General features: G+C 42.5%; 1 protein-coding gene across 1 annotated transcript in view; it reads left to right on the plus strand.

Annotated features, from left to right (window-relative positions):
- The window catches only part of F13A1 (coagulation factor XIII A chain), a 205,196-nt gene that overhangs the window by 165,622 nt on the left and 12,442 nt on the right, over positions 1-27,132 (plus strand). The window contains exons 12-14 of the mRNA XM_088471783.1: positions 5,059-5,346; positions 8,541-8,701; positions 11,645-11,781. Coding sequence (XP_088327909.1) covers positions 5,059-5,346; positions 8,541-8,701; positions 11,645-11,781 — 586 coding nt within the window. The remainder of the gene's footprint in view (positions 1-5,058; positions 5,347-8,540; positions 8,702-11,644; positions 11,782-27,132) is intronic.

The raw sequence follows: 27,132 nt of genomic DNA on the forward strand, positions 1-27,132 counted from the left end.
TTTTTTTACCAGTTTTTTTATTTATTTAAAAAAAAATACAGATTAAAAACCAAAACATGAGGGTGGTTTTGCAAAACTGAAACCAAAACACAAAGATGAATCCGGATCCAAAACCAAAACACCGGGATCAGCGCACATTTCTAAATAATTATAATAATTGGTTCAGTATAAACACCACTGCGGGGGGTGGAGGGAGGAGACTCTCGACTGAGGAGGGCAGGTCTGGAGGCATGACGGGTCTGGAGGAGGGTCGGGAGGCATGACTTAACCTCAGATGATTGATGGTCATGCAGAGTGCTGAAATGCTATGTCCTCATTCACAGCAGTGGATCATGGAAACCAGAATGAGGTGTCTTTTTACACAAGACGTCTTCTGTGTCATTAGCATTTTTTAGCATCACTGCTGTGTCCAAAGAAGCATCAGTGATGCTAATAGCGTGTAACTCTGAATCAGGCCTGCAGTCCTTAAAAGCTGCGAGAGAGAAATAGGAAGGGTTGTGAGCATACACAAGTTTTGCCAACAGCAGTAATGTGCTTTTAGGGGCCGAACCCATTGCAGTCCCTTGAAGCCAGGGAATTGTGCATATGCACAGGACCTGTTCTATTTTCTTCCCTCCCCTTACAGTGCTGCTGCTTAGGTGGGCTGCAGTAGTCCTCCTGATACATGAAGTAGGAGCCACCACTGCTTAGCCCACTTCCTCTCAGATGACCACATCTGACTGACTCTCAGCAAAGGTGCACATAAAGCAGTGGCGTAAGTTCATCCCAGACGCCTGGAGGCAAGTTATAATTTGGTGCCCCCCTGTCACAGCCGCTGACACTGTAATGTAGCAATTCACATGCAGACAGGCTATAGATAGATGAAGGCAGCAGCTGGTGGTCTGACATGGAGCTCTCCACTAGTGTATGGTGGCTTCTCAGGTGCTAGGAAGGGGTGCCATGTATTGGGCGGCCGTGACAGTACACTCCAAGTTGATAGTTACAGCCCAAAGTGGGGTGAATATGTTGTGGACAATGGAGGAGGTGCCCCTTCAGAGCTGGAGCCCGGCGGCAGGCGCCTCCATTGTCTCCCATAGTTCTGTCCCTGACATAAAGCCAATGTATTGCAACCTAGATAAAAAAAACCTTCCTAACATTAAAGTGCAGGCTTGATTGATCCCTGAAGTCATATGTTACATCTTATCCAACCAAGCCCAGCCAAACCCCCTCTAATAACCCCCTCTAATATCCATAGTTGCAAGTAAACAATCACAACTTGTGTTGGCAAAATAAATTTGCATCTTGGTGACCTATTCAGAGCTGTCCGTGTATGCAAGTCTTTAGCTGAGGCTTCCTACTCTTGGCTGAGGCTCTCGCCCATAGATGTACCTGCAGCTGGAGTATGACTGGAGGTTTGATTTTACAGTGAGTTTTGAAATTGGTAAAAATCACTGTATACAATTCTAATGCATTACAGCTAACTGGCAGACAGAGCAGATAAAAAGTACCCACGTGGATTGGTACATCTGTAATGCTTAACAACACTTTAAAATGTATGTGCGGGCTTCCCCTACCCAAACTTAGTATGAATGAAGCATTCTTTATTTGTATTAAATGTGTATGAATTGCAATGTAAACTAACCTTTTAAACAAAGTTTCAGTATGTTTGCATAAATTGATGTGTATTTTACGTTTGCAACCAATCAGACAAAGTCATCATCTTTAGTGTCACGGTGTGAGGACCCGTAGCCCAGATCCCTGCATCTGCATTCATTTGCCAATTTCCGCTGCCCTTTTTGGTCACCCCTCACGTCATGCATGCCCACCCCACATCCTTACTGTGCTTTGACTGGGTCTGTTAGCCTACTGCACATGTAAGCACACCCAGAGCCCTCATCTGCATGCCCCGATCCTGGTCCCTTAGTCACATGTAGTCGCAGGCTATGAGTACCCATGAAAAATGTGGATTACGAAAATATGTGCATGGACATTAAAAAGCAAAACAACTTGTGCCCAGAAAAGGCTGCAAATTACGTTTACACCGTACTTTGCATATTGCCCTGTGGCTACACACCATCCCAAATGATTAATAATGTAGTTACAGGCCACCAGTGCTTGCTAGGGCATCCAGATTACCGAATTTAACTAAACACCTGCAGTAGGCTGAATACACATAAATATTTAAACTGCAGTTTCCCGAATAAATCAACTATATTGGTAAGCAAATGTTTATCAATAATCAGTATAAATACTTACATTTCTAATATAGTTATTATGGAAACTAAACACAAAATTGTGTTTACCAAATCCAAACAAAAGGTGTATATTTGTTACTGGGAATGTTTTCTTTGTATTGCGATTTAATTGTGTTGTCTATGTAGCGAAAAACTGCTTTAATGGCTAGCAAAGTGTATTAGTTTAGCTGAAAGACTGCAGGCTTTGCATCTCAAAAATACAATTCTATCATAACACATCTGTTCTTATATTACTAAAAATAATTCAGATCAAACAAGGTGGTACTGTAGAAAGATGGTTTAGTAAATATTTTAGCATTTATTGCAGTTTTGCAATGAAAGTAAAAGGGAAAGGAAATTGGAAAAAAAAGTGTAAAAGAAAGCACGTCAGTATTCACCATTAGAGTTTTTCAATATTTAATGGGAGGTCTATTTGCCATGCAAACCCTTGGAGATTTGTAGTGTGAGTACTGTGTGGTTGCTTAGCTACTGGGTCCCAAGAGGATGGATGTGAGGAAAGGTTGTAGAATGAAAGCAGTTAACAAGAGAGTAGAGCAATGACATCCAACAGGAAAGCAGCAACTGTCACAGAAAATCCCACTTCATAATAAATACTAAACCATGTAATGTGTAATATTAATATTTTGTCTGGTCAGAGGGAAAAAGGAAATATATTGAGAGTATGTGGACATGGCAGAGAATGAAGAATGATAATTGGAGCCACATTCCTTCCTTTTGTTACATATATGACATAAGTGACTTGTACAATTACACCCAAGCACTGGAAACTACAGGGGATTTGAGGAAAGAGAAGGCCTGTCTTACTGACGGCCCTACAAAACATTTTTGTTGTCCCACATTACTGGAAAGTGCCAAAGACTCTGTTGAGTGACAATATTTAAAAAAAAAATTTGACATGTGAACTTTCTTAAGGAAACAATGGAATGACAAAGCTGATTAACAATAGTAACTACATTTTAGAACAGGGATGGGGAACCTCAGGCCCGGGGGCCATATAAGGCCCCCGGAATCATTTGGTCTGGCCCTCTGAGCTTTTTTCTGCTATCCTCATCTGGATAGCAGGGTGCCTAGAATGGAACACTGCAGCCAGAATCTATGCAACAGTGCCATTATTATTATTATTATTATCCTTTATTTATATGGCGCCACAAGTGTTCCGCAGCGCCTTACATAGTACATAGAAATAATAGGTGAACAAGAAACAAGTAACTTACAGTACATTACAGTGCAGGACAAGAACACGACTGATATACATTGCTGAAATAGTGATTAAAGCACTCACAATAAGCTGCCGGGAGTTGGCAGTCCCGTGTTAGGTGCCCTAATGGGGAGTAGAGAGTAGAAGAAAATGAAAAGAGAAGCACATGAGGGAAGAGGTCCCTGCTCATGAGAGCTTACATTCTAGGACACTTTAGCATCCTTAGGACACTTTAGCATCCTTAGGACACTTTAGACGGTCACACTGCTGCCCTTACAGCTACCCAGAGCATCCTCCGGATTTGCATTGCTGAATCAGGGTCTATTTTGGCCCCGCCCCCATGTGACGTCACATGGAAGAGGTGTGGCCTGGACTGGGCCCGCGAATAATGTTATATATATCAAAATGGCCCTCGGCAGAAAGAAGGTTCCCCACCCCTGTTTTAGAACATAACATTGTTGGAAATTTTAATATTGCAATTTTCATTTTAAGGATCTATGCTATCAAATCAATTTTATGAGGTGCCAGTCATACATTAGTCATTTGCCAATGCAAAAGGAATATTTTGTCTTTTGCAAAATATACCAAGAATCACCACTTACATGCTAAAGTAATTCTGCTAATCTTATTGAAGATGCTCATAGAGCCCCTTTGAGCCTAGGTGTGTGTATATATATATATATATTATATATATATATATATATTTTATATATATATATATATATATATATATATATACACATACACATACACATATTTTTGAAATTGGATCATTTGGACTAAGGGCCTGATTCAGAGCCGGATGCAATTGGCGCTCGCTCGTCCAGAAAATAGGGGTGGCTATTCAAATGAACCGTTCGCTGTTTGCGGTCTTTTCACGCCTCTAGGTCTGAATGAGCGAACAAAACTTGCGGTCGTTTTTTGGGAAACTACGCCCCCTGGCCGCTCGCATCCTACGTCATGTCCGCTATTTATTAGATTAATCGAGTACATCGACCAGGGTATGAGCTGCTCGCTATTCTTGTGGTTGGTTTTTGCTACCACAATTTTGCGAGCAGTTCTGGCTATAAAATAACCCAGTGACGTGGTCAATGACGCTGCTGTTTTAATTATGCACACCCATAAAACGCCCGTTTTGACCTTTAAGCACGCCTGCGATCGGATCTCCACTCCCCGTTTTCAAACACCTTCCCCTGTTACCACCCACATACGCCTCTTTCTGTCACTCAAATTATCAGGCTTTCGCTATATTGCGAGCACTTGAATTTCGACCGCACTGACTGGTTCGTGCATGCGTATAACGATCCGTACGCATGCGCAGTTGGGCAAACATCGCTCGGAGCGAACGAGCGGCCGCTTACGAGCGGCTCTGAAATCAGGCCCTAAGCACCATGGCTGAGTGTTTGTATACATTTACCATAATATTAACCTGGTCCAGTCCCGCACAGTGCATTACATCCAACAGGCATACTATCAGAGATCGGGGGTGGTTCTTGTTGAATTGAATAATTTTCTTTATAACTCCTATTTTATTTTTTTATTGCAGCTAAATGACCAATATTTCTAAATGTTGTACTCTTAATACTTTTGACCTGAAAACTTGTTTGTACTTTTGTTTTGTGACAGGCACTGAGGAAGAGAGACTGGCGCTGGAGGCTGCTCTTATGTATGGTGTCAAAAAGGTAATCCGAGAAGAGGAACAGCTACCATCTTCGATTGACACTACAATGGAATTTCAGGAAGATAATGCAGTATTTGGCAGTGACTTCAAAGTCACTTTAACATTCAAGAACCAAAGCTCACATCTTTATACAGTGTCAGCCTTTCTAGCTGGACATGTTGTATTTTATACTGGGGTACTGAAAGCAGAGTTTAAAAACAAAAAACTTGAAGTTACTTTGGATCCATTATCCAGTAAGTTGCACAAACATATTATAAATATAAAGTGCAAAATTAAATAACATGTTTTATTGTGCATAGGAGAAATGTACTATAACATTAGTTAGAAATCACTTTTATGAGCAATGGATCCAATTGATTGCTGGTTTCTTTTTTTTCATACTTTACATACAATCATCAGATCCACTGCTGTATGGATATTCTGTGCTCATATCATTTAGACATTTAAGGCAACCATGCAGGAATACAATTATTGTTTATAAAGAAAACTATGACCTGCGTCTACAGTATAAAACGCATAGTCTGATGCTTTCCTAAAAGCACCAAACGCAACCTTCAGATATATAAAAAGGTGCTCAGCCCTCTTGACCCTCAATCTCTGTCATACAAAATCCCTTTTCTGATTACCTCAGGGACACAGGGTTACTGGCAGGTCTTGCTTGGTTTATAGCAAATCCTAGCATGTTTCATTCATTCAGTTTCAACAAGCTACTATATATGTTGTAAATTATCCATGACTTGCCGAGGAAGTGTGAGAACTGAATGTAGCAAAAAATCAAGAAACACACAGTCATTTACAAGCAGTCAAAAAGTGCTGACCTTCAATGCTTTTTGTATGCATGCAGGTGTCCCCTGCTCTCCACCAACCTTATTTCAAGGCATACAGTTCACAGGGTGTGGTGTTACCCCCCTTTATAAAATGGTTATATGCCTAAAAAGTGACAAAGTGCATGGCAGCAGTAAAAACAGTATTAAAGGCCAATTTTCTGTTATTTTATTAACAGCCAGTTCATGGAATTTTTTATTATCTTGATTTATCAGGAAAAATATCAGAGAGCAGCTGAATGGTCCTCTGCTATGTATGTGGTACTGGCCTGGAGTTTAAAGTAAACTTACTACTTCCCTGGGCCAGTCATCAATACATAAAAGTTATTTAAAAATAAAAAACAAATATTATGTCTTTGCTGACCAAAATAAAAAGCCTTGTTCAATATGAAGTCTCTCGATCCCTTAGTGGCATCACTATTTTGGGGGCAGGCCACACCGGGTGACACCATTCAAGGAAGTGATGTCAAAATAGCAGAGCTGCTTTGCTATTTTGGTGTCACCCCCTCAGATAAAGCTATCTCTAAATGATCAATATAATTTCCTTCCTATTTTTGAGATATTTCAGTTGTCATGAAAAATAAAGGGTTTCAAAAACAGCAGAGAAAATTATTCCAAAATGTATCCACACAAGGAAAGATATAAGGCAAACATACAAACTCTATTTTGTATTCACTTGAAATGCATATGTACTATTGTTACTTTTACTACTCTGTTTTAGAGAGTAGATTTGGGTGTAATGGAAAAAGTGGCTACATAATAATAGACAATTGTATCAAATGTAAAGTATTCACAAGTAATGAAAACCTTACAATAGTTTTGACAACAGTTTTATTCTAGTCTTGTACTTGATCTGATTAATAGAATCAGTGCTACTGAAGTACGGTTACATTTTCCAAACACACTTGTAACATAAAAGATGGTCTAAAGATATGTATCCACTTGCAGAACATGGAACGACAGTACGATTACAACATTGTAATCGTACAGTCATTCCTTTTCCCCTGCAGTGCCTACACTGAGCGATATGTCGTTCAGTGCAGGCACCCTCCCTCATCCCCGAACATGCCCAATCTGTCGTTATCGGCAGATTCACCGGCATGTTCAGGCGATGATTGATGTTGAAAACAACCAGTGGCAGCGCGCATTGCTGGTTGTTTTCAACATTTTCATGCCCGATTTGTGCACGATTAATGAGCGATTGATCGATAACGATGTCGTTATCAATCAATCGCTCTGTTTAATCTGCAAATAGATACGCGGCTTTAGAAAACACTGAAAGCAGGATTTGAAAAGTTAGAGATAAAAACAAAGGCTAAAATATGTTTGACCCTGGAAAGTTTTACAGTACAGTAGATCACCACAACCTGCCATATCTGATAGTGATCTTCTCAAGTTAGTGACATTGGATAAAAATATATCATTGCTTGTCAGTCATTTCTGTTACTTGTGTTAGGGCCTAATTCAGAGATGTAAGTAAACCTGATATAAACGCACATCTCTGTTCATGGGCTGATCTGAAGCTGGAATGCTGCTGGCATTTGGGGGTGGCAACAGGACGGCGACAGGAAGTGTTACAGAAAACCGGGGCATATTGCACCTGTTGTCTGGATGTGTTGAAGCTAGTGGCTGTGTCCTTGGAAGCAGCTTCACTGGTTTCGGCTGCGTAATTTAACCAGACATCCTGAGTAACCAGAGGGTTACTGAATTGTCCGATGGTCCCCCAGTAGATCTGATGCTGTGTCATCGGACACAGCAGTGGAGTACAGAAGCTAGTCGTGGGTGTCTTTTAACTCAATGCCTCCTGCGACTTTTACATGTTTTATCACAGCCGCAGCCAGGGGCATTGAACGATTTATATTGGGGAGGGGGCTACGTCTAGCACATAGAGGAGACATTAAAACTAATCATATCTATAAACATATTTGCAACATAAAGATAAACTATTAAGTCTATTTGATTATATACATGGAATAATAGGATAAAAAATATAACCATTCAGTTAATAAAGCAAATGGGGCAATTCATGCATTGATAGTAATAACACAGCTTTGTTGCGTAAAGAAAATGCTCATTGTGTAAGGTTTATATATAATAATATATGTAACTGTTTATTTGCACACTTGTGAGACCCTTTTGAAGCTGCTCTTTCATCTATAATAAAGCACTTGATGTAAAACTGCTAAAGAGCAAATGTAAAAGAATGCACTTTATGTTTGTGTTTGCTATATAATAAAACACGTATTGGAAATTGAATTTCCTTTTTGAAGAAGTCATATCCCTTTGTATAATCTTTTCAACTTCTCTCCAATGTTGCCAAATACAGCTTTCAAGTGATATACATTAAATTCTATTTATTAACTGCAGATTATGTGATTGAAGGCTACAAAAAGCTACAGAGTTAGGAGATGCTTATACCAAGCACAGATATTCATTGTGTACTGAGAGTGAAGAGGTGGAATTGTGTAAATTACCATTTAGTTACAGTACTAGCAACAAATATGATGAGTGATATATGGTATGTGATACTCAGGAATATATTTCCAATGACCACTTCAGAATGTAAATTGCATTTTCTCTCTTTCATTTCATTTTTCTATTAGCTAAAACGGCAGAAGTTCAAATAAAAGCCAGTGAGTACATGAACCATCTTGTGGAACAGGCATCTCTAAATTTTTTTGTCACAGCTCGGGTCAATGAAACAAAGAAGATAATGGCCAAACAGAAGATTGTTGTATTGCACGTTCCTGAGCTGTCTATTAAGGTCAGAGTCATATCCAAAAGAAAACAAATGTACAGTTAGAGAGAAACTTATGCTAAACTTTTCCAGACTGATTCATATCTCAGTATTCATTTTTTAAGTAAAGCCATTATTTGAATATATATATAAAAGAATTAATGAATTAATATATATCAAAGAAAGTATAGTAATGAGCTGAATAATACACATGAAATAACTGGTGTCTTTGTACTTAAACATGTCAACCATACACTCTTGTATTCCTCTGTTGTAGGTTCTTCTGTTAACTATAGGCCCCCATACTTCAGCAATGTATTGGCCAATTCCCCGATCCCCGGAGCTGGGATCGGTGCATCTGTGAAATGCAACATGTTGGATTCACAAATTGTCAATCCCGACCCAAATATGATTGCGATTCACAAATCATGGATTTTTAACATGAAGAATTTCACTGATTGCCTGATATATCGGCGGTCATCGATCGGTTCCAGTCGGATAAGGGAATGAGTAACACAGCCGCTTGATGTATGGGGCCCTTTAGAAGGGGGAGGTGCTCCTTTAACTTATCAGGCAGAGTTAGAGTGACAGCTTTCTAAACTTGCCTTTCAAATATACACTGTTTTGGGCAGGTGACTTCATTCATACACAGGGGTAGGGCCAGTGGTAAAACAGTAACTCAGATGACTGAATTCTCAACTTTATTTTTTTACCTGTGTGATGTCTCATCCTGATGAAAAATGAAACATATTTTCTCATTCCTATAGTATCTCAATGATTTTTGCATTTGCTTCCCTGTTACATGTCCATTATACGTACAATACTATACATATGCGGGGAGATGTGCTAAGCCTTGGAGAGAGATAAAGTGGAGAGAGATAAAGTACCAACCGATCAGCTCCTAACTGTCACTTTACAGCCTGTGAAATGAGGAGCTGATTGGCTGCTACTTTTTCTCTCTACACTTTATCTCACTCAAAGACTTAGTACTTCTACCCCATAGAGAGAGTTGGGAAAGTCCCTCTGCAGTGACTGCTTGTGCTAAGTGTGGGATAGTCTAAAATTCAATTAGGGGAGCCACACCAACTGCCAGGGAGTCCCGGCTGGTGAGGTTTGGCATAATTTGGGGTGACAGTTGGTGAGATTCCCCTATTTGAATTTTGGACTGTGCTGTGGCCCCACCACTGGAGCAGCCACTGTTCGTTACACACTTGGCAGTCACTGCAGAGGGACTTTCCAAACTCACTGTACTGAATATACAATATCTGCTTCTTTGTGTGAACAAATTATTACGCATAACTTTTACTGGATTTACAAGGAAATGGGTTTTCTGTTTTTCTATAGTCATGGAAGCATTTTCATAATTTTACATTTAATTTGCGAAATACCCATAGGCAATATAATGCATCTAAAACTGTAAGGCTGATGGACGCATCTGTCACTCAATAGTTTTATAGGAGCAGGACATTAACTGCCTGCTAGTAATGATGTAATGCATCTCAATGTAGTAGGATGCAAACAGCGAAGCAGATGAATATTCTTATTGTAGTAATTATGGTTGGAATGATTATTTCATTCTTTGCTGTGCACTGGAGACCTTTATTATACAAATCACAAACATAATGAAATACAATTTAGGTAAGCTCCCACCTTCCTGCAATTAGCATTGATATTATAGAAAATAATTATTTTCCTATCAGTGTACCAATTGCTAATATAATGTCCTTTTTATAAAGAAAATTATATTATACAAATGCAATTAACTGTTCATAGGAGAATATGTTCTAGGGCCTAATTCAGAGATGGCTGGTAATGCAGCCGCTCTCTCAATAATGGTTACGGGAACATGCAAATGTTAATCTCAGACTTTCCTTTGTGTTCTACTGTGTGATGGAGTGTACAGAGGTGAGACACCCATTTTCAGGCTCTGTGGTCTGTGCATTTGTGTTGGAGTTTGTAAACACACCAACATTGACGCAACAATCGGTTGTACCATCGACAGACAGATAGGGTACAAAGGGCCTGAGTTAGAGTTGTAGGTACCTTTGCGATGCCATTTGCAGTGAGGATTACTTCGCAGCCTGCTGCTCTGGTCTGACCAGTCACAGTCTTTTGACGTCATAATCTCTCGAGACTGTGACTGTACTGAAGCTCCTCGGCTGAGTGGTTGAGGAGTACCTCAGAAGAGACAGCTAAATGCTGTACTTTGGTTTTTAGTTAGTAGCAGTGGCCGGGAGCCAGTGGGGGTCCTGGGGCGACCACCGCTGTCGCCTCGCCTATCATCCGGCCATGATAGCCAATGATTTGCTGCCTGGGTATCTCTTATATAGTATTAGTTGAATGGTATAAGTGACCACTTCCCCTTTATATTAAAGGGGAACAGTGAGACTGGTTAAATAAGCTTACATTGTAACTTCTGAACCCCTGCAGAAAGGACCATCATGGCCTATATAGCCACATGCTTCCATGTAAAGTTAGGCACATTTGCACTGAAGTGAAAACATGATGTCACAAAAGAGCATGTGCACTTTTGCACCACATAAATGACCTTTACTTTTAGATTATGTATAATATATTGAAAGCTTCAATAAATAGACTAGCATATATATGAATTATATGGACAGCTTGAGCCTAGATGGCATTTAGTGTAGAGAATTAAATGTCACTATCCTACATTTTTAAGGAGTCTAACAAGTTATGAGAAAAAAGGATAATTAGAATATTTCAAGCAAGATCAGCATAATGTGATGAATAATTAAAATGCTAATTAGAATGTCTACAATATTCGTATCTAGTACAGTTATTCTGTACTTATGTTAAATCATTATTTAATTTGGGCTATATATAAGCAAAATACTTGATATTTGTAATTTTATACGATTGTTTATATATATATATATATATATATATATATGTACACATATAATACCATTATTATTTTTTTATTTTTTTTGCAATAAAACACTGTAGACTATCGGGGAGATGATGGTTGGAAAGGAAATGACAGTGGTGGTGGAGTTCACTAATCCGCTGAAGAAGAAACTCCAGAATGTTATCCTGCGAATCGGTGGGCCAGGTGTTATGAAAACCAAAACTCAGATTTTTAGGTAAAGAGTTATCTTTAAATACCAATCAATGTATAAGTCTGGCAATTACATATTTATATAACTTTCCATTTATGCCATCATTGCTCTTATGAACACTGGCTATGTCTGTATGACAAATGTGATGTTCAATTTCCTGTCTGAATCATAGTTGGACCTGTATGCAATAGCTGGTGATTTGCAGGAACCTTACTACAGCTGCTAATAAGGTCATTCCTCTGTAATTTAATAAATGCAGGGCTAGTCACAATACATCCCACCAATCAAACATCTCAATTTCTGGTTGCCTTTATCCTGGTGCTATATCTCCTGAAGCTCATGCTACTGGGCTCCTTCCTTGAACAATCTGGGTAGCAACTCTATCCTGTTAATGTGACAAAATGCAATACACCTTTCCATCCATTTTTAATTACTTTTATGCAAGGACATATATTTACTCTGAAATGTTCACAGCTAGTTCTCACAAAAATAGAGATATCAACATAAGACCTGACACCCTTTACTACAACTGTACAATGTGCTTGTGTTCACCCTAGCATGTTACCTTCTGTCTGCCGCATTGTTTGAAAGTTCTCTGAGTGGCTCAGAGTGAGCTCCAAAACACAGACCTCTTCAGCTGGCGGCTCCAGTGCTCTGTCCATCAGATTCCCCATCCTTCTTTGTTGCCCATAGTCCTCATTGGCTGGCGCAGGTAACAGTGGGAGGAGAAAGCCTCACAGTCTCACCTAGAAGGCAGTGTTCAGCAGCCTGAGTAAGTTGCAGGGAGTCAGACCCTGGTGATGGTCCAGGACCAATAGAAACAGCAACCCCTGCACTGACTGTAGATTATGGGTTGGGTACAGGATCCCGATGGTCACAATCTCGATGGTCAGAATACCGACAGCAGCATCTCGACGGTCAAAATCCTAACAGATTTTGGAAAGTATTCTAAAACCAATCCTAACCCACCTCTCTCACAGCCTAACCCAAACCATCCCCTCCCGCAGCCTAACTCGAATCGTCCCCTACCCCAGCCTAACCCTAGTACCTAACCCTAATACTCACTGTTGGAATCTGTCGAGATTGTGACTGCCGGGATGCCGCAGTTGGTATTATGACCTTCAGCATTCTGTCCGTAGGGATCCTGACTACACTCTGTAGTTACAACCCAGCATATAGCAACTTTATCTTATTTTTAAATTATACCACATAATAGTAAAATAAGATAGAGAAGCTGAGAATGCATATGTAGTAAGGTACAATATTAAAATAATGATTTACTGAACTAAGCTTTGACATATGACCATTGCCTTCTTCAGTAGCTCAGTATGATGGTAAGAAATTTGGGTAATGTCTCTAATGTATCCTCCTTGCTACGGTATGTCTCAATTCACTTAATGTTAAAAACTGTTGAATCAATAGTTCAGGATCCGTTTGAAGTTCTCTAGTTTACATAAAGCTGCAGGCCTTTCAATGCAATGGAAAAAGGATAGTAGTTAAATCATAATCCCATTAGTGAGTAGGTATTCAAAATGATAAATAACATGTGCCTTCTGATGGCTCAGCACATTATTTGGAAGCATTCATCACAATATTTTCTCCCAAGCAAAAAGGATTATTGAAAATTTAATCCATTTCTTAAAAAATGAAAATAATTTACTGTATATTTTCTCTTATTTTTAGTTTACTTTTTGTTATTTATTCCACTTTCTCTTTATCAATGTCTCTTCAGGATTGTAGGCATGCTTGAGTGCCTGTTATAACTGAACAAATAAAACAATGAGGTAGATTCTGGATAGTGCAGTAGCACCAAGTTCTGATATACAGTAGGTTCAGATTAAGCATTACACAATATGGCAATTTAGAATGCAAAGAGTAGCAATTGCAATAACACATTCATAATATGTAATGGTTGCTGTTCTCTGTATTTTTAAACTGATTTAATGGTTATTTACTAACAAAGTTCATATGTACAGTACAGTAACCAGTAACAACCAATCTATGATTAATTTCATTGATCTAGTAGAAATAAGACAATATAATCAAATGCCTGATTGCTTGCTTGCAATGGCGGAACTAGAAATTAGAACTAGAAATAATTGGACACATTTTTAAGGAGCTCCTACTCTGTCAAGTCAATGTTCTTCTAAGATTCTAGTGTCACACCCTGTCATAAATGTTACAAATAATTAACTTAACACTTTAAGTTGACATGATCGATTTCAACATCACTCATTATCCAGATCTCCACCACTCTCATTTCAGCATTGGCATGGTAGATATTGGAGAATAGCGGCCACACAGCATATTTGGCACCCATGCCCTAATAGAAGCATTCAGGCCTGCATTGACACTTCTGGGCCCTTTAACAAGGGGACCCCACATTGAAGATTTATCTGTTACAGTGATAATTAAAAATTGCAGATACAGTAGGTTATTTGACCAAGTTATACGTATTTTTATTTATTTATTTATTTATATATGTATTTATTTATTTAAGGAACTGAGGAAGGATTAATTTTTTTAATTAATTCATTCATCCATAAAGAGAGTCAGCATTCTCGCATCTTCCTTCATAGCGCTGTTTGGCAGCAATCCCTCCTAGTCTTCACTGTTGCACTAGTTTCCCCATAGATAATGTAGGCAGACTTTATGTAAAACTAAGCTGACATTTTTAATGAGATTACTAATAATCACTTGAGACCTTTTCAATGATTTTTACATACCACAAATAAGATTTCAGTATGGTAAAGGATGAATAGAATTTAGAATGGAAAAAAAAACTTTTTTTGATTCATTTATACATAAACCCATGAGTGTACTTTGTAAGATTTCAGTAGCTCCCTGTAAGACGGTGCTATGATCCACATTGAGTTTTCTAAACAAGTAGCATCAGTGCGAAAAAATAATCTGTATAATATAAGAATAACATTGAATCAAAGCAAGATAGTATTGTACGCTGTATTTTAATTCAATAATATTTGTATTAAAAACATTTTAAAATAATTGAATATAATTTTAAATAGTGATTTTAATTTGGAAGGTCATAGTAAGCTGCGTGAGTGTGTGCCACAAGCCGCCATGGTTTGCTTCCTCCCGAGGTCCCGGTTGTTGCCATGCAACCAAGACACTGCATCTTCACCCTGCAATGGGGACACCAGGCTAGGATGATGCCTGTGGTTGCCAGGTGCCCAGTACACCGGGTGGCCATGGGAGCTGCTTCCCTCTGTCAAGCTTGCCGGGTGGACATGCAGCTCTGCAGCTGTTCCTAATTATCAATCTAAGTCTCTCATTCTCAAGCTGCTGTTGATTGGTGGGTCACTCTGTTAAAAGGCAGCCAGCCCAACTCCTCCCTGCCAGTTATAGCTTATACCCTGCATGTACATCCCTGGTCTTTGTTTGTGGTCATGAGGAATCTCTGCCAGCCAGTACTTCTGCCTTGACCCTGCAAACATAATTTCTGTGTTCCAGTTTGTATTGCTGTAGTCGCTGTTAGCTGCACCCATTCCACCTAGAGCTGCGACATCAGTCCATGGCCTTGCCGCTCATACCACCTTAGTGCAGTGACAATAGCCCATGGCCTTGCCGCTTATTCCATCAAGGAGCTGCAACATCAGCCTGTGCCCTTACCACTCAGTACCCCTCAGTTCTGCAACATCAGCCTGTGACCTTGCCATTCCGCTCTGTAGCGTCCCAGCCTGCTACCTTGCCTCTTCACTCCATATCCAGCTTGCGGCCTAGTCACACCTTGTTAGTATCAAAGTTCATAACACCTGTTTCCAGTCAGATCCCTAGCCGCACACATCTCCTGCAATATCTGAACTACTGTGTAAGCCATTACTGTCCCGAGCATAAGACCAGTCGGCAACCTAAGTACCGGTGAGCGTGTTCAGCTCTAAGGCAACAACAGGTGGCTGTTATTGGCTTAAAGACCTTACCAGTGTGACTCTAGAGGGCTTACACAAAGTATTTCAGGACATCATAACAGTGTATTAAATTTGTGAACCAGAAATGTAGAGAACCTTTTTGTAAAAGAGTGATTAGTTTATATGACTTATAAACAGTGGTTTATTAATAATAAGATGTAGGTAAAAACAGAATACTATTAGTAGAGCAAACTGGCATCATAGGTCACAAATAAATAACAATCAAGTCAGTAATACATATTATAATGCATAGTAAAATTAATGTAGTACAGCTGCTGCTGATACTTAAACATAAATACAGAGACAAATTTATATTAAAAGTGGTAAAATGCATCCATATGTATAAACACTTTTAATTGGTTGGTAGATAACCTGATATAACAAGAACAATTCAATGTAAGCATCAGAGGCGTAACTAGAACTTTGTGGGCCCCATAGCAAAATTCTTAAGGGGCCCCCAACTCAGGTCTCAACCAGAGTGTATACATATATATAAATGTATATACGTGTATATAAATTTATATACAAATATATATATTAGCTCCCCTCACCTCTTAGCACCTCACTCTCCTCACCCTGTAGCACCTCACTCACCTCATAGCACCTCTCACTCCCCTCACCTCATAGCACCTCTCACTCCCCTCACCTCACCTCATAGCACCTCTTACTCCCCTCACCTTGTAGCATCTCACACCCCTCACTCCACCTGTAGCACCTCTCACTCCCCCTGTAGCACCTCACTCCCCCTTTAGTACCTCCCACTTCCCCGTAGCACCTCACTCCCCCTGTAACACCTCACTCCCCCTGTAGCACCTGTCAGTCCCCTTGTAACACCTCACTTCCCCTGTATCACCTCACTCCCCCTTTAGCACCTCTCACTTCCCCATAGCACCTCACTCCCCCTGTAACACCTCACTCCCCCTTTAGCACCTCTCACTTCCCCGTAGCACCTCACTCCCCCTGTAACACCTTACTCCTCCGGTAGCACCTGTCACTCCCCCTGTAGCACCTCACTCTCCCTGTAGTACCTCTCACTTCCCCGTAGCACCTTACTCCCCCTGTAACACCTCACTCCTCCTATAACACCTCACTCCCCCTGTAGCATCTCACTGACTCCATAGCATCTCACAGACTCCCCGCAATCACCCGAGGGAGGGGAGTTCAATGTATTATGCGGGACAGTCTGGCCGCCACTGGGGGCATCAGCAGCACTGCAGCAGGGCTCGGGATGGCGTGTGTCCTTCTGTGACTGACCATCAGCATCAGGGGCGGGGAGGCTCGGGCAGCACTGAGGGAGGGGGCAGCAGACTCTCCAGCTGCATCTCCTTCCTGTGCTGATTCCTGTTGCGGCTCTGGGCGGGTCTTCACAGTAGTACAGGACTCGAAGGCAGTGTGTCCGCGTAACTACAGAGGGTGCAGCAGGGCCGGATTAAATAAATTTTATATTGAAAAGTGCAAATTGCTTGCTGGAACTCGGGCCCCCCCTAGCGGCGGGCCCCATAGCAACTGCACCCCCTGCACCCCCTGTAGTTATGCCACTGGTAAGGATCTATAATATCCTTCCATTAAAGGTACATTTCCATGGTGAAAAAAATGCTTCTGTCTTGTTAGAAAACTCCCCTGGTAGGTCCAAAAGACAGATGAGAGGTTTTGAGTGAATTCTCAAATCCTGCATCTGCATACAGTGCTTACAGTTGCTTTATTCACTGATAACTGGGAAGAGAGCATTGCTTTTGGTTTCCTGAAGGTGGTCGCCTCAATGTGGTTTAGTGCAACCTTCATTTCTTGCTGAACTCAAACCAGCAATCGGTACTTCCAAGAAAGGGGCTTGTTTAACATTTTTAGGGATACTCAAAATTAGTATTAAAGAGAAATCACCATAGATGTCATACACAAGTGCCATTTGCCACTAAATCAGTGGTTCTCAAACTGGATGCAGGGCACTTGCAGTGATGCCACAGGTTGGTGGTCCAGAACCAAATCAAATTATTTATGGTCAATGTGATTGGCACTCATTGGCACTGCTTTTGCCTATCATGAATCATGTGGCCAAACAAGTACAACCCTGTCCACCATAACATACCTGAGCCCAAGAATGACAGGTATTAACAATATAGCTGAATTTCTCAATATGAAACTTTTGGCTTAGGGGTGCCATGAAAAAAATGCTGATACTCTAGAGCACTGTGATTCAAGAAAGATTGGGAACCACTCAGGGGTGTAAGTTGATACCAGGGGGTAAATTTATCAAAGGTCGATTTGCAGGTCGATTTGGGGAGTGATTTAGCTCTTTTCAAATCTACTGAAATCGAATTGAGGCAAACCCATTTTTTCACTGCATTTACTATTATTCGATTTGTTTTGCAATTTGCAAAACAAATTCGATTTGAGTTGGTTTTGAGCAGTGATTTGTTGTTCGATTTGGCATGTTCATGTACAAATTGAACGGCAAATCACACTACAAAACTAACTGCAAATCCTGACAGCATAGAACTGCTTCATGCTTTCACTTTCAGCATGAGCAGTTCGTTCTCACACAGATACATGCAGACATCAGTGAGATGCCTGCATGTATCTGACAGTAAAAAGTAACTAAAGAGTTAAAACTTAAAAAAAAATGATGTGAGGTCCCCCCCAAAACACAACCAGCCCCGGACTGTTCAAACCCAGGTCTGGTTGACTAAGTACAGGGAAAAAATTATTTAGGGTCTCCCTGTACTCAAGCACTGGGCTATGGGAAACAGGGCTGGTTCTGGAATTACACAGACGCGGCTTCCTCCTTTGAAGTTCCGGGTCTGCGCTTTCATTGGCTGAGAGAGGTCAGGTGCTGCCTCTCAGCCAATGAACTGCTCCCTCTATTGAACTCAATGGTGGGAGCCACAGGGTAACTAAAGTTTATCTTGCAGTTCCCACTATTGAGTTCAATGGAGGGAGCCGTTCATTAGCTGAGATGCGGCGCCTGACCTATCTTAGCCAATGAACGCTCAGACCTGGTACTTCAAAGGAGGAAGCCGCGTCTGTGCGCTTCATTCCGGAAGGAATATTCATCCTGGTTAGGATGAATCTTGCGTAGTATGATGGTCGGGTTTATCGTTTTTTTATTTTAAAAAGACCCATGGATGCCTACTGGACAAGAGGACCACACGAGGTAATATAGGTGAGTATGTGTGAGTGTGTATGTATGTATTAAACTTATACTGTGTAAGGTGTGTGTGTTTCTTTCAACAGTTCTTTACAGGTGAACTACAGGTCCCAGTGGGCCCTTAATGCCCCGCATGCTGGTACTTGTGGTTCTCCAAGTACCAGCATGCGGGGGAGGCTTGCTGGGACCTGCAGTTCTACTGTAAACACAAGGTTTATATTCTTCTATTTTTACACTACACTAACACAATCAACCCGCCACCCACCGCCCAGGGGTGGCGGGGATAGCCCCGGGCTATCAGCCTAGGCTAGGAGTGCCCTGGAGAGGGAGACCCCTTTATTTACAGGGGTCTCCAACTCCCCAGGGATCCCTGGCCTGGGCTGACTATCAGTCAAGGCTGATGCTGTGGCTGGGGGGCCCGATGATAGGGTTCCCCTGGCTGTGGCATCAGTCCCCCATTAGAAAGGGTCCAGGGATGGTTCTGTGAATTCGAGGGAGACCCTACGCAAATTTTTCCCTGTAATTCCAGAACCAGCCCTGCTTCCCATAGCTCAGTGCTGGTTGTACTGAGTACAGGGAGACCCTACGTAATTTTTTCCCTGTACTTAGTCAACCAGACCTTGGTTTGAACAGTCCGGGGCTGGTTGTGTTCTGGGGGGGACCTCACATCAATTTTTTTTAAACTTTTAACTGTTTCATTACTTTTTACAGTCATATACATGCAGGCATCTCACTGATGTCTGCATGTATCTGTGTCAATCCAACCTGCTCATGCTCAAATCGAAAGCATGCATCAGGTCTATTCATTTGGTGATTTGAAGTTCGATTTGAAGTCCGATTTTGAGGTCGATTTCAAATCGAATGATAGTAAATAAGGGTTTTGTGTGTAAAAGTACCAATGTTTTTCTGATGGTCGATTTGAGGCCGATTTGACTAAAAATATTTGAAATTCGATTTGGCCTTTAGTAAATACCCAAAAGCAAAATCAAATACAAATCGAATGAAAATCGCACCTCAAATCACTCAAAATGCCAAATCAACCTTTGAAAAATTTACCCCGTGTCCTGAGGCGAAATAGATGGTGATGCCCCTCCCACCCCAGTGGCTCCTGCTTACACATGCGCCAATGTCCAATGTTTTATTCGCAGTAGCACAGCTGAGGGGGCAGAAAAGGAAAAAATTTGATCACAGTGCAATTTTATTACTTCTCTGCAATCGCTGGGAAGGGCTCCTATTGGAGCCCATGTCCTGGTGACTCACCAGTGGTACATCTTAGCGAATAAAGATTGCCATGAATTGCGGTAATAAGGAATGTTTCTTTTTGGGAGCTGGCCACAAGTGATAATAAATAGAGCCCTAAAAGTTTTATTTTAACAATTAGAGCACCACCTTAAAACAACTACTGCTCTCTTTTCTTTCATTATATATATATATATATATATATATATTTTTTTTATTTATTTATTTTTTTTTCAATAAAGCGGCGCTCTCAGGCTTAGATACTTGTGCAAAAAAGTATTTTACTGCATATCTTTTTTGCCTAAGGCTGAGAGTGCCGCTTTATTGAAAAAAGGATACATGGAGGGGTGACATGCCCCAGGGTGAGCACCTCAGCAGGATTTATGTTTATACTCACGTCAAAAGAGCCGGTGATTTTTTTACTTATATATATATATATATATATATATTAGGGGTGAGCGGGTTCGGATTTCTGAAATCCGAACCCCCCCGAGCCCCCCCGATCCGAGTCCGATCCGAGTCAGGCTCGACTTTTCCCGCCTGACTCGGATCTGACATCGAGGCAAAACGTCATCATCCCGCCTTCCGAGTCTCGCGGGTTTTGGATCCTATATAAGGTACCCGCGTCGGCGCCATTTTCTCACTCGGCTGTGGACAGTGAAGAGGGAGGGTGGGAGTTAGTGCTGTGTAGTGTAGTGTAGTGTAGTGCTGCTGTTGTCCACTACTTCAAAGTCCATAGGGGCTGGCTGTGTTGTGCTGTGCTGCTGTTGTTAATAGGGGCTGTGTCCACTACTTCAAAGTCCATAGGGGCTGGCTGGACTGTGTTGTGCAGTCAGTTCCAAAGTCCTGTGCAGTGTCCCAGTCCTAAAGGGGTGCTGTAGTGTTGTCCAGGGGGTGCTCTGTCCATCAGGGGTGCTCCCCCCAAGTGCTAAAAAAATAATATATTTTCTGTGTTTGTGAATTGTGTGCGCAGTAGCTGCACGTGCATCAACAAAGTAGTGCCAAGCGTGCGCCTGTGTCATAAGTAAAGGGCCGGCTGGCTTGACCGTTAAGGGTGCTGTAACCCCCGAAAGTACACTCCAGTCCAAACCAAAAAAAAAATTATTTTCTGTGTTTGTGAATTGTGTGCGCAGTAGCCGCACGTGCATCAACAAAGTAGTGCCAAGCGTGCGCCTGTGTCATAAGTAAAGGGCCGGCTGGCTTGACCGTTAAGGGTGCTGTAACCCCCGAAAGTACACTCCAGTCCAAACCTAAAAAAAAATTATTTTCTGTGTTTGTGAATTGTGTGCGCAGTAGCCGCACGTGCATCAACAAAGTAGTGCCAAGTGTGCGCCTGTGTCATAAGTAAAGGGCCGGCTGGCTTGACCGTTAAAGGGTGCTGTAACCCCCGAAAGTACACTCCAGTCCAAACCAAAAAAAAATTATTTTCTGTGTTTGTGAATTGTGTGCGCAGTAGCCGCACGTGCATCAACAAAGTAGTGCCAAGCGTGCGCCTGTGTCATAAGTAAAGGGCCGGCTGGCTTGACCGTTAAGGGTGCTGTAACCCCCGAAAGTACACTCCAGTCCAAACCTAAAAAAAAATTATTTTCTGTGTTTGTGAATTGTGTGCGCAGTAGCCGCACGTGCATCAACAAAGTAGTGCCAAGAGTGCCCCTGTGTCATAAGTAAAGGGCCGGCTGGCTTGACCGTTAAAGGGTGCTGTAACCCCCGAAAGTACACTCCAGTCCAAACCAAAAAAAAATTATTTTCTGTGTTTGTGAATTGTGTGCGCAGTAGCCGCACGTGCATCAACAAAGTAGTGCCAAGCGTGCGCCTGTGTCATAAGTAAAGGGCCGGCTGGCTTGACCGTTAAAGGGTGCTGTAACCCCTGAAAGTACACTCCAGTCCAAACCAAAAAAAAATTATTTTCTGTGTTTGTGAATTGTGTGCGCAGTAGCCGCACGTGCATCAACAAAGTAGTGTCAAGCGTTCGCCTGTGTCATAAGTAAAGGGCCGGCTGGCTTGACCGTTAAGGGTGCTGTAACCCCCGAAAGTACACTCCAGTCCAAACCAAAAAAAAAATTATTTTCTGTGTTTGTGAATTGTGTGCGCAGTAGCCGCACGTGCATCAACAAAGTAGTGCCAAGCGTGCGCCTGTGTCATAAGTAAAGGGCCGGCTGGCTTGACCGTTAAAGGGTGCTGTAACCCCCGAAAGTACACTCCAGTCCAAACCAAAAAAAAATTATTTTCTGTGTTTGTGAATTGTGTGCGCAGTAGCCGCACGTGCATCAACAAAGTAGTGCCAAGCGTGCGCCTGTGTCATAAGTAAAGGGCCGGCTGGCTTGACCGTTAAGGGTGCTGTAACCCCCGAAAGTACACTCCAGTCCAAACCTAAAAAAAAATTATTTTCTGTGTTTGTGAATTGTGTGCGCAGTAGCCGCACGTGCATCAACAAAGTAGTGCCAAGAGTGCCCCTGTGTCATAAGTAAAGGGCCGGCTGGCTTGACCGTTAAAGGGTGCTGTAACCCCCGAAAGTACACTCCAGTCCAAACCAAAAAAAAATTATTTTCTGTGTTTGTGAATTGTGTGCGCAGTAGCCGCACGTGCATCAACAAAGTAGTGCCAAGCGTGCGCCTGTGTCATAAGTAAAGGGCCGGCTGGCTTGACCGTTAAAGGGTGCTGTAACCCCTGAAAGTACACTCCAGTCCAAACCAAAAAAAAATTATTTTCTGTGTTTGTGAATTGTGTGCGCAGTAGCCGCACGTGCATCAACAAAGTAGTGTCAAGCGTTCGCCTGTGTCATAAGTAAAGGGCCGGCTGGCTTGACCGTTAAGGGTGCTGTAACCCCCGAAAGTACACTCCAGTCCAAACCAAAAAAAAAATTATTTTCTGTGTTTGTGAATTGTGTGCGCAGTAGCCGCACGTGCATCAACAAAGTAGTGCCAAGCGTGCGCCTGTGTCATAAGTAAAGGGCCGGCTGGCTTGACCGTTAAGGGTGCTGTAACCCCCGAAAGTACACTCCAGTCCAAACCAAAAAAAAAATTATTTTCTGTGTTTGTGAATTGTGTGCGCAGTAGCCGCACGTGCATCAACAAAGTAGTGCCAAGCGTGCGCCTGTGTCATAAGTAAAGGGCCGGCTGGCTTGACCGTTAAGGGTGCTGTAACCCCCGAAAGTACACTCCAGTCCAAACCTAAAAAAAAATTATTTTCTGTGTTTGTGAATTGTGTGCGCAGTAGCCGCACGTGCATCAACAAAGTAGTGCCAAGCGTGCGCCTGTGTCATAAGTAAAGGGCCGGCTGGCTTGACCGTTAAAGGGTGCTGTAACCCCCGAAAGTACACTCCAGTCCAAACCAAAAAAAAATTATTTTCTGTGTTTGTGAATTGTGTGCGCAGTAGCCGCACGTGCATCTACAAAGTAGTGCCAAGCGTGCGCCTGTGTCATAAGTAAAGGGCCGGCTGGCTTGACCGTTAAGGGTGCTGTAACCCCCGAAAGTACACTCCAGTCCAAACCTAAAAAAAAATTATTTTCTGTGTTTGTGAATTGTGTGCGCAGTAGCCGCACGTGCATCAACAAAGTAGTGCCAAGAGTGCCCCTGTGTCATAAGTAAAGGGCCGGCTGGCTTGACCATTAAAGGGTGCTGTAACCCCCGAAAGTACACTCCAGTCCAAACCAAAAAAAAATTATTTTCTGTGTTTGTGAATTGTGTGCGCAGTAGCCGCACGTGCATCAACAAAGTAGTGCCAAGCGTGCGCCTGTGTCATAAGTAAAGGGCCGGCTGGCTTGACCGTTAAAGGGTGCTGTAACCCCTGAAAGTACACTCCAGTCCAAACCAAAAAAAAATTATTTTCTGTGTTTGTGAATTGTGTGCGCAGTAGCCGCACGTGCATCAACAAAGTAGTGTCAAGCGTTCGCCTGTGTCATAAGTAAAGGGCCGGCTGGCTTGACCGTTAAGGGTGCTGTAACCCCCGAAAGTACACTCCAGTCCAAACCAAAAAAAAAATTATTTTCTGTGTTTGTGAATTGTGTGCGCAGTAGCCGCACGTGCATCAACAAAGTAGTGCCAAGCGTGCGCCTGTGTCATAAGTAAAGGGCCGGCTGGCTTGACCGTTAAGGGTGCTGTAACCCCCGAAAGTACACTCCAGTCCAAACCAAAAAAAAAATTATTTTCTGTGTTTGTGAATTGTGTGCGCAGTAGCCGCACGTGCATCAACAAAGTAGTGCCAAGCGTGCGCCTGTGTCATAAGTAAAGGGCCGGCTGGCTTGACCGTTAAGGGTGCTGTAACCCCCGAAAGTACACTCCAGTCCAAACCTAAAAAAAAATTATTTTCTGTGTTTGTGAATTGTGTGCGCAGTAGCCGCACGTGCATCAACAAAGTAGTGCCAAGAGTGCGCCTGTGTCATAAGTAAAGGGCCGGCTGGCTTGACCGTTAAAGGGTGCTGTAACCCCCGAAAGTACACTCCAGTCCAAACCAAAAAAAAATTATTTTCTGTGTTTGTGAATTGTGTGCGCAGTAGCCGCACGTGCATCAACAAAGTAGTGCCAAGCGTGCGCCTGTGTCATAAGTAAAGGGCCGGCTGGCTTGACCGTTAAAGGGTGCTGTAACCCCTGAAAGTACACTCCAGTCCAAACCAAAAAAAAATTATTTTCTGTGTTTGTGAATTGTGTGCGCAGTAGCCGCACGTGCATCAACAAAGTAGTGCCAAGTGTGCGCCTGTGTCATAAGTAAAGGGCCGGCTGGCTTGACCGTTAAGGGTGCTGTAACCCCCGAAAGTACACTCCAGTCCAAACCAAAAAAATAATTATTTTCTGTGTTTGTGAATTGTGTGCGCAGTAGCCGCACGTGCATCAACAAAGTAGTGCCAAGCGTGCGCCTGTGTCATAAGTAAAGGGCCGGCTGGCTTGACCGTTAAGGGTGCTGTAACCCCCGAAAGTACACTCCAGTCCAAACCAAAAAAAAAATTATTTTCTGTGTTTGTGAATTGTGTGCGCAGTAGCCGCACGTGCATCAACAAAGTAGTGCCAAGCATGCGCCTGTGTCATAAGTAAAGGGCCGGCTGGCTTGACCGTTAAGGGTGCTGTAACCCCCGAAAGTACACTCCAGTCCAAACCAAAAAAAAAATTATTTTCTGTGTTTGTGAATTGTGTGCGCAGTAGCCGCACGTGCATCAACAAAGTAGTGCCAAGCGTGCGCCTGTGTCATAAGTAAAGGGCCGGCTGGCTTGACCGTTAAGGGTGCTGTAACCCCCGAAAGTACACTCCAGTCCAAACCAAAAAAAAAATTATTTTCTGTGTTTGTGAATTGTGTGCGCAGTAGCCGCACGTGCATCAACAAAGTAGTGCCAAGCGTGCGCCTGTGTCATAAGTAAAGGGCCGGCTGGCTTGACCGTTAAGGGTGCTGTAACCCCCGAAAGTACACTCCAGTCCAAACCAAAAAAAAAATTATTTTCTGTGTTTGTGAATTGTGTGCGCAGTAGCCGCACGTGCATCAACAAAGTAGTGCCAAACGTGCGCCTGTGTCATAAGTAAAGGGCCGGCTGGCTTGACCGTTAAAGGGTGCTGTAACCCCCGAAAGTACACTCCAGTCCAAACCAAAAAAAAAATTATTTTCTGTGTTTGTGAATTGTGTGCGCAGTAGCCGCACGTGCATCAACAAAGTAGTGCCAAGCGTGCGCCTGTGTCATAAGTAAAGGGCCGGCTGGCTTGACCGTTAAAGGGTGCTGTAACCCCCAAAGTACACTCCAGTCCAAACCGAAAAAAAATTATTTTCTGTGTTTGTGAATTGTGTGCGCAGTAGCCGCACGTGCATCAACAAAGTAGTGCCAAGTGTGCGCCTGTGTCATAAGTAAAGGGCCGGCTGGCTTGACCGTTAAAGGGTGCTGTAACCCCCGAAAGTACACTCCAGTCCAAACCAAAAAAAAAATTATTTTCTGTGTTTGTGAATTGTGTGCGCAGTAGCCGCACGTGCATCAACAAAGTAGTGCCAAGCGTGCGCCTGTGTCATAAGTAAAGGGCCGGCTGGCTTGACCGTTAAGGGTGCTGTAACCCCCGAAAGTACACTCCAGTCCAAACCAAAAAAAAAATTATTTTCTGTGTTTGTGAATTGTGTGCGCAGTAGCCGCACGTGCATCAACAAAGTAGTGCCAAGCGTGCGCCTGTGTCATAAGTAAAGGGCCGGCTGGCTTGACCGTTAAGGGTGCTGTAACCCCCGAAAGTACACTCCAGTCCAAACCTAAAAAAAAATTATTTTCTGTGTTTGTGAATTGTGTGCGCAGTAGCCGCACGTGCATCAACAAAGTAGTGCCAAGAGTGCGCCTGTGTCATAAGTAAAGGGCCGGCTGGCTTGACCGTTAAAGGGTGCTGTAACCCCCGAAAGTACACTCCAGTCCAAACCAAAAAAAAATTATTTTCTGTGTTTGTGAATTGTGTGCGCAGTAGCCGCACGTGCATCAACAAAGTAGTGCCAAGCGTGCGCCTGTGTCATAAGTAAAGGGCCGGCTGGCTTGACCGTTAAAGGGTGCTGTAACCCCTGAAAGTACACTCCAGTCCAAACCAAAAAAAAATTATTTTCTGTGTTTGTGAATTGTGTGCGCAGTAGCCGCACGTGCATCAACAAAGTAGTGCCAAGTGTGCGCCTGTGTCATAAGTAAAGGGCCGGCTGGCTTGACCGTTAAGGGTGCTGTAACCCCCGAAAGTACACTCCAGTCCAAACCAAAAAAATAATTATTTTCTGTGTTTGTGAATTGTGTGCGCAGTAGCCGCACGTGCATCAACAAAGTAGTGCCAAGCGTGCGCCTGTGTCATAAGTAAAGGGCCGGCTGGCTTGACCGTTAAGGGTGCTGTAACCCCCGAAAGTACACTCCAGTCCAAACCAAAAAAAAAATTATTTTCTGTGTTTGTGAATTGTGTGCGCAGTAGCCGCACGTGCATCAACAAAGTAGTGCCAAGCATGCGCCTGTGTCATAAGTAAAGGGCCGGCTGGCTTGACCGTTAAGGGTGCTGTAACCCCCGAAAGTACACTCCAGTCCAAACCAAAAAAAAAATTATTTTCTGTGTTTGTGAATTGTGTGCGCAGTAGCCGCACGTGCA

Source organism: Taudactylus pleione, unplaced genomic scaffold (assembly GCF_031769625.1).
Source record: "Taudactylus pleione unplaced genomic scaffold, aTauple2 ptg000116l, whole genome shotgun sequence".
Classification (NCBI taxonomy): domain Eukaryota; kingdom Metazoa; phylum Chordata; class Amphibia; order Anura; family Myobatrachidae; genus Taudactylus; species Taudactylus pleione.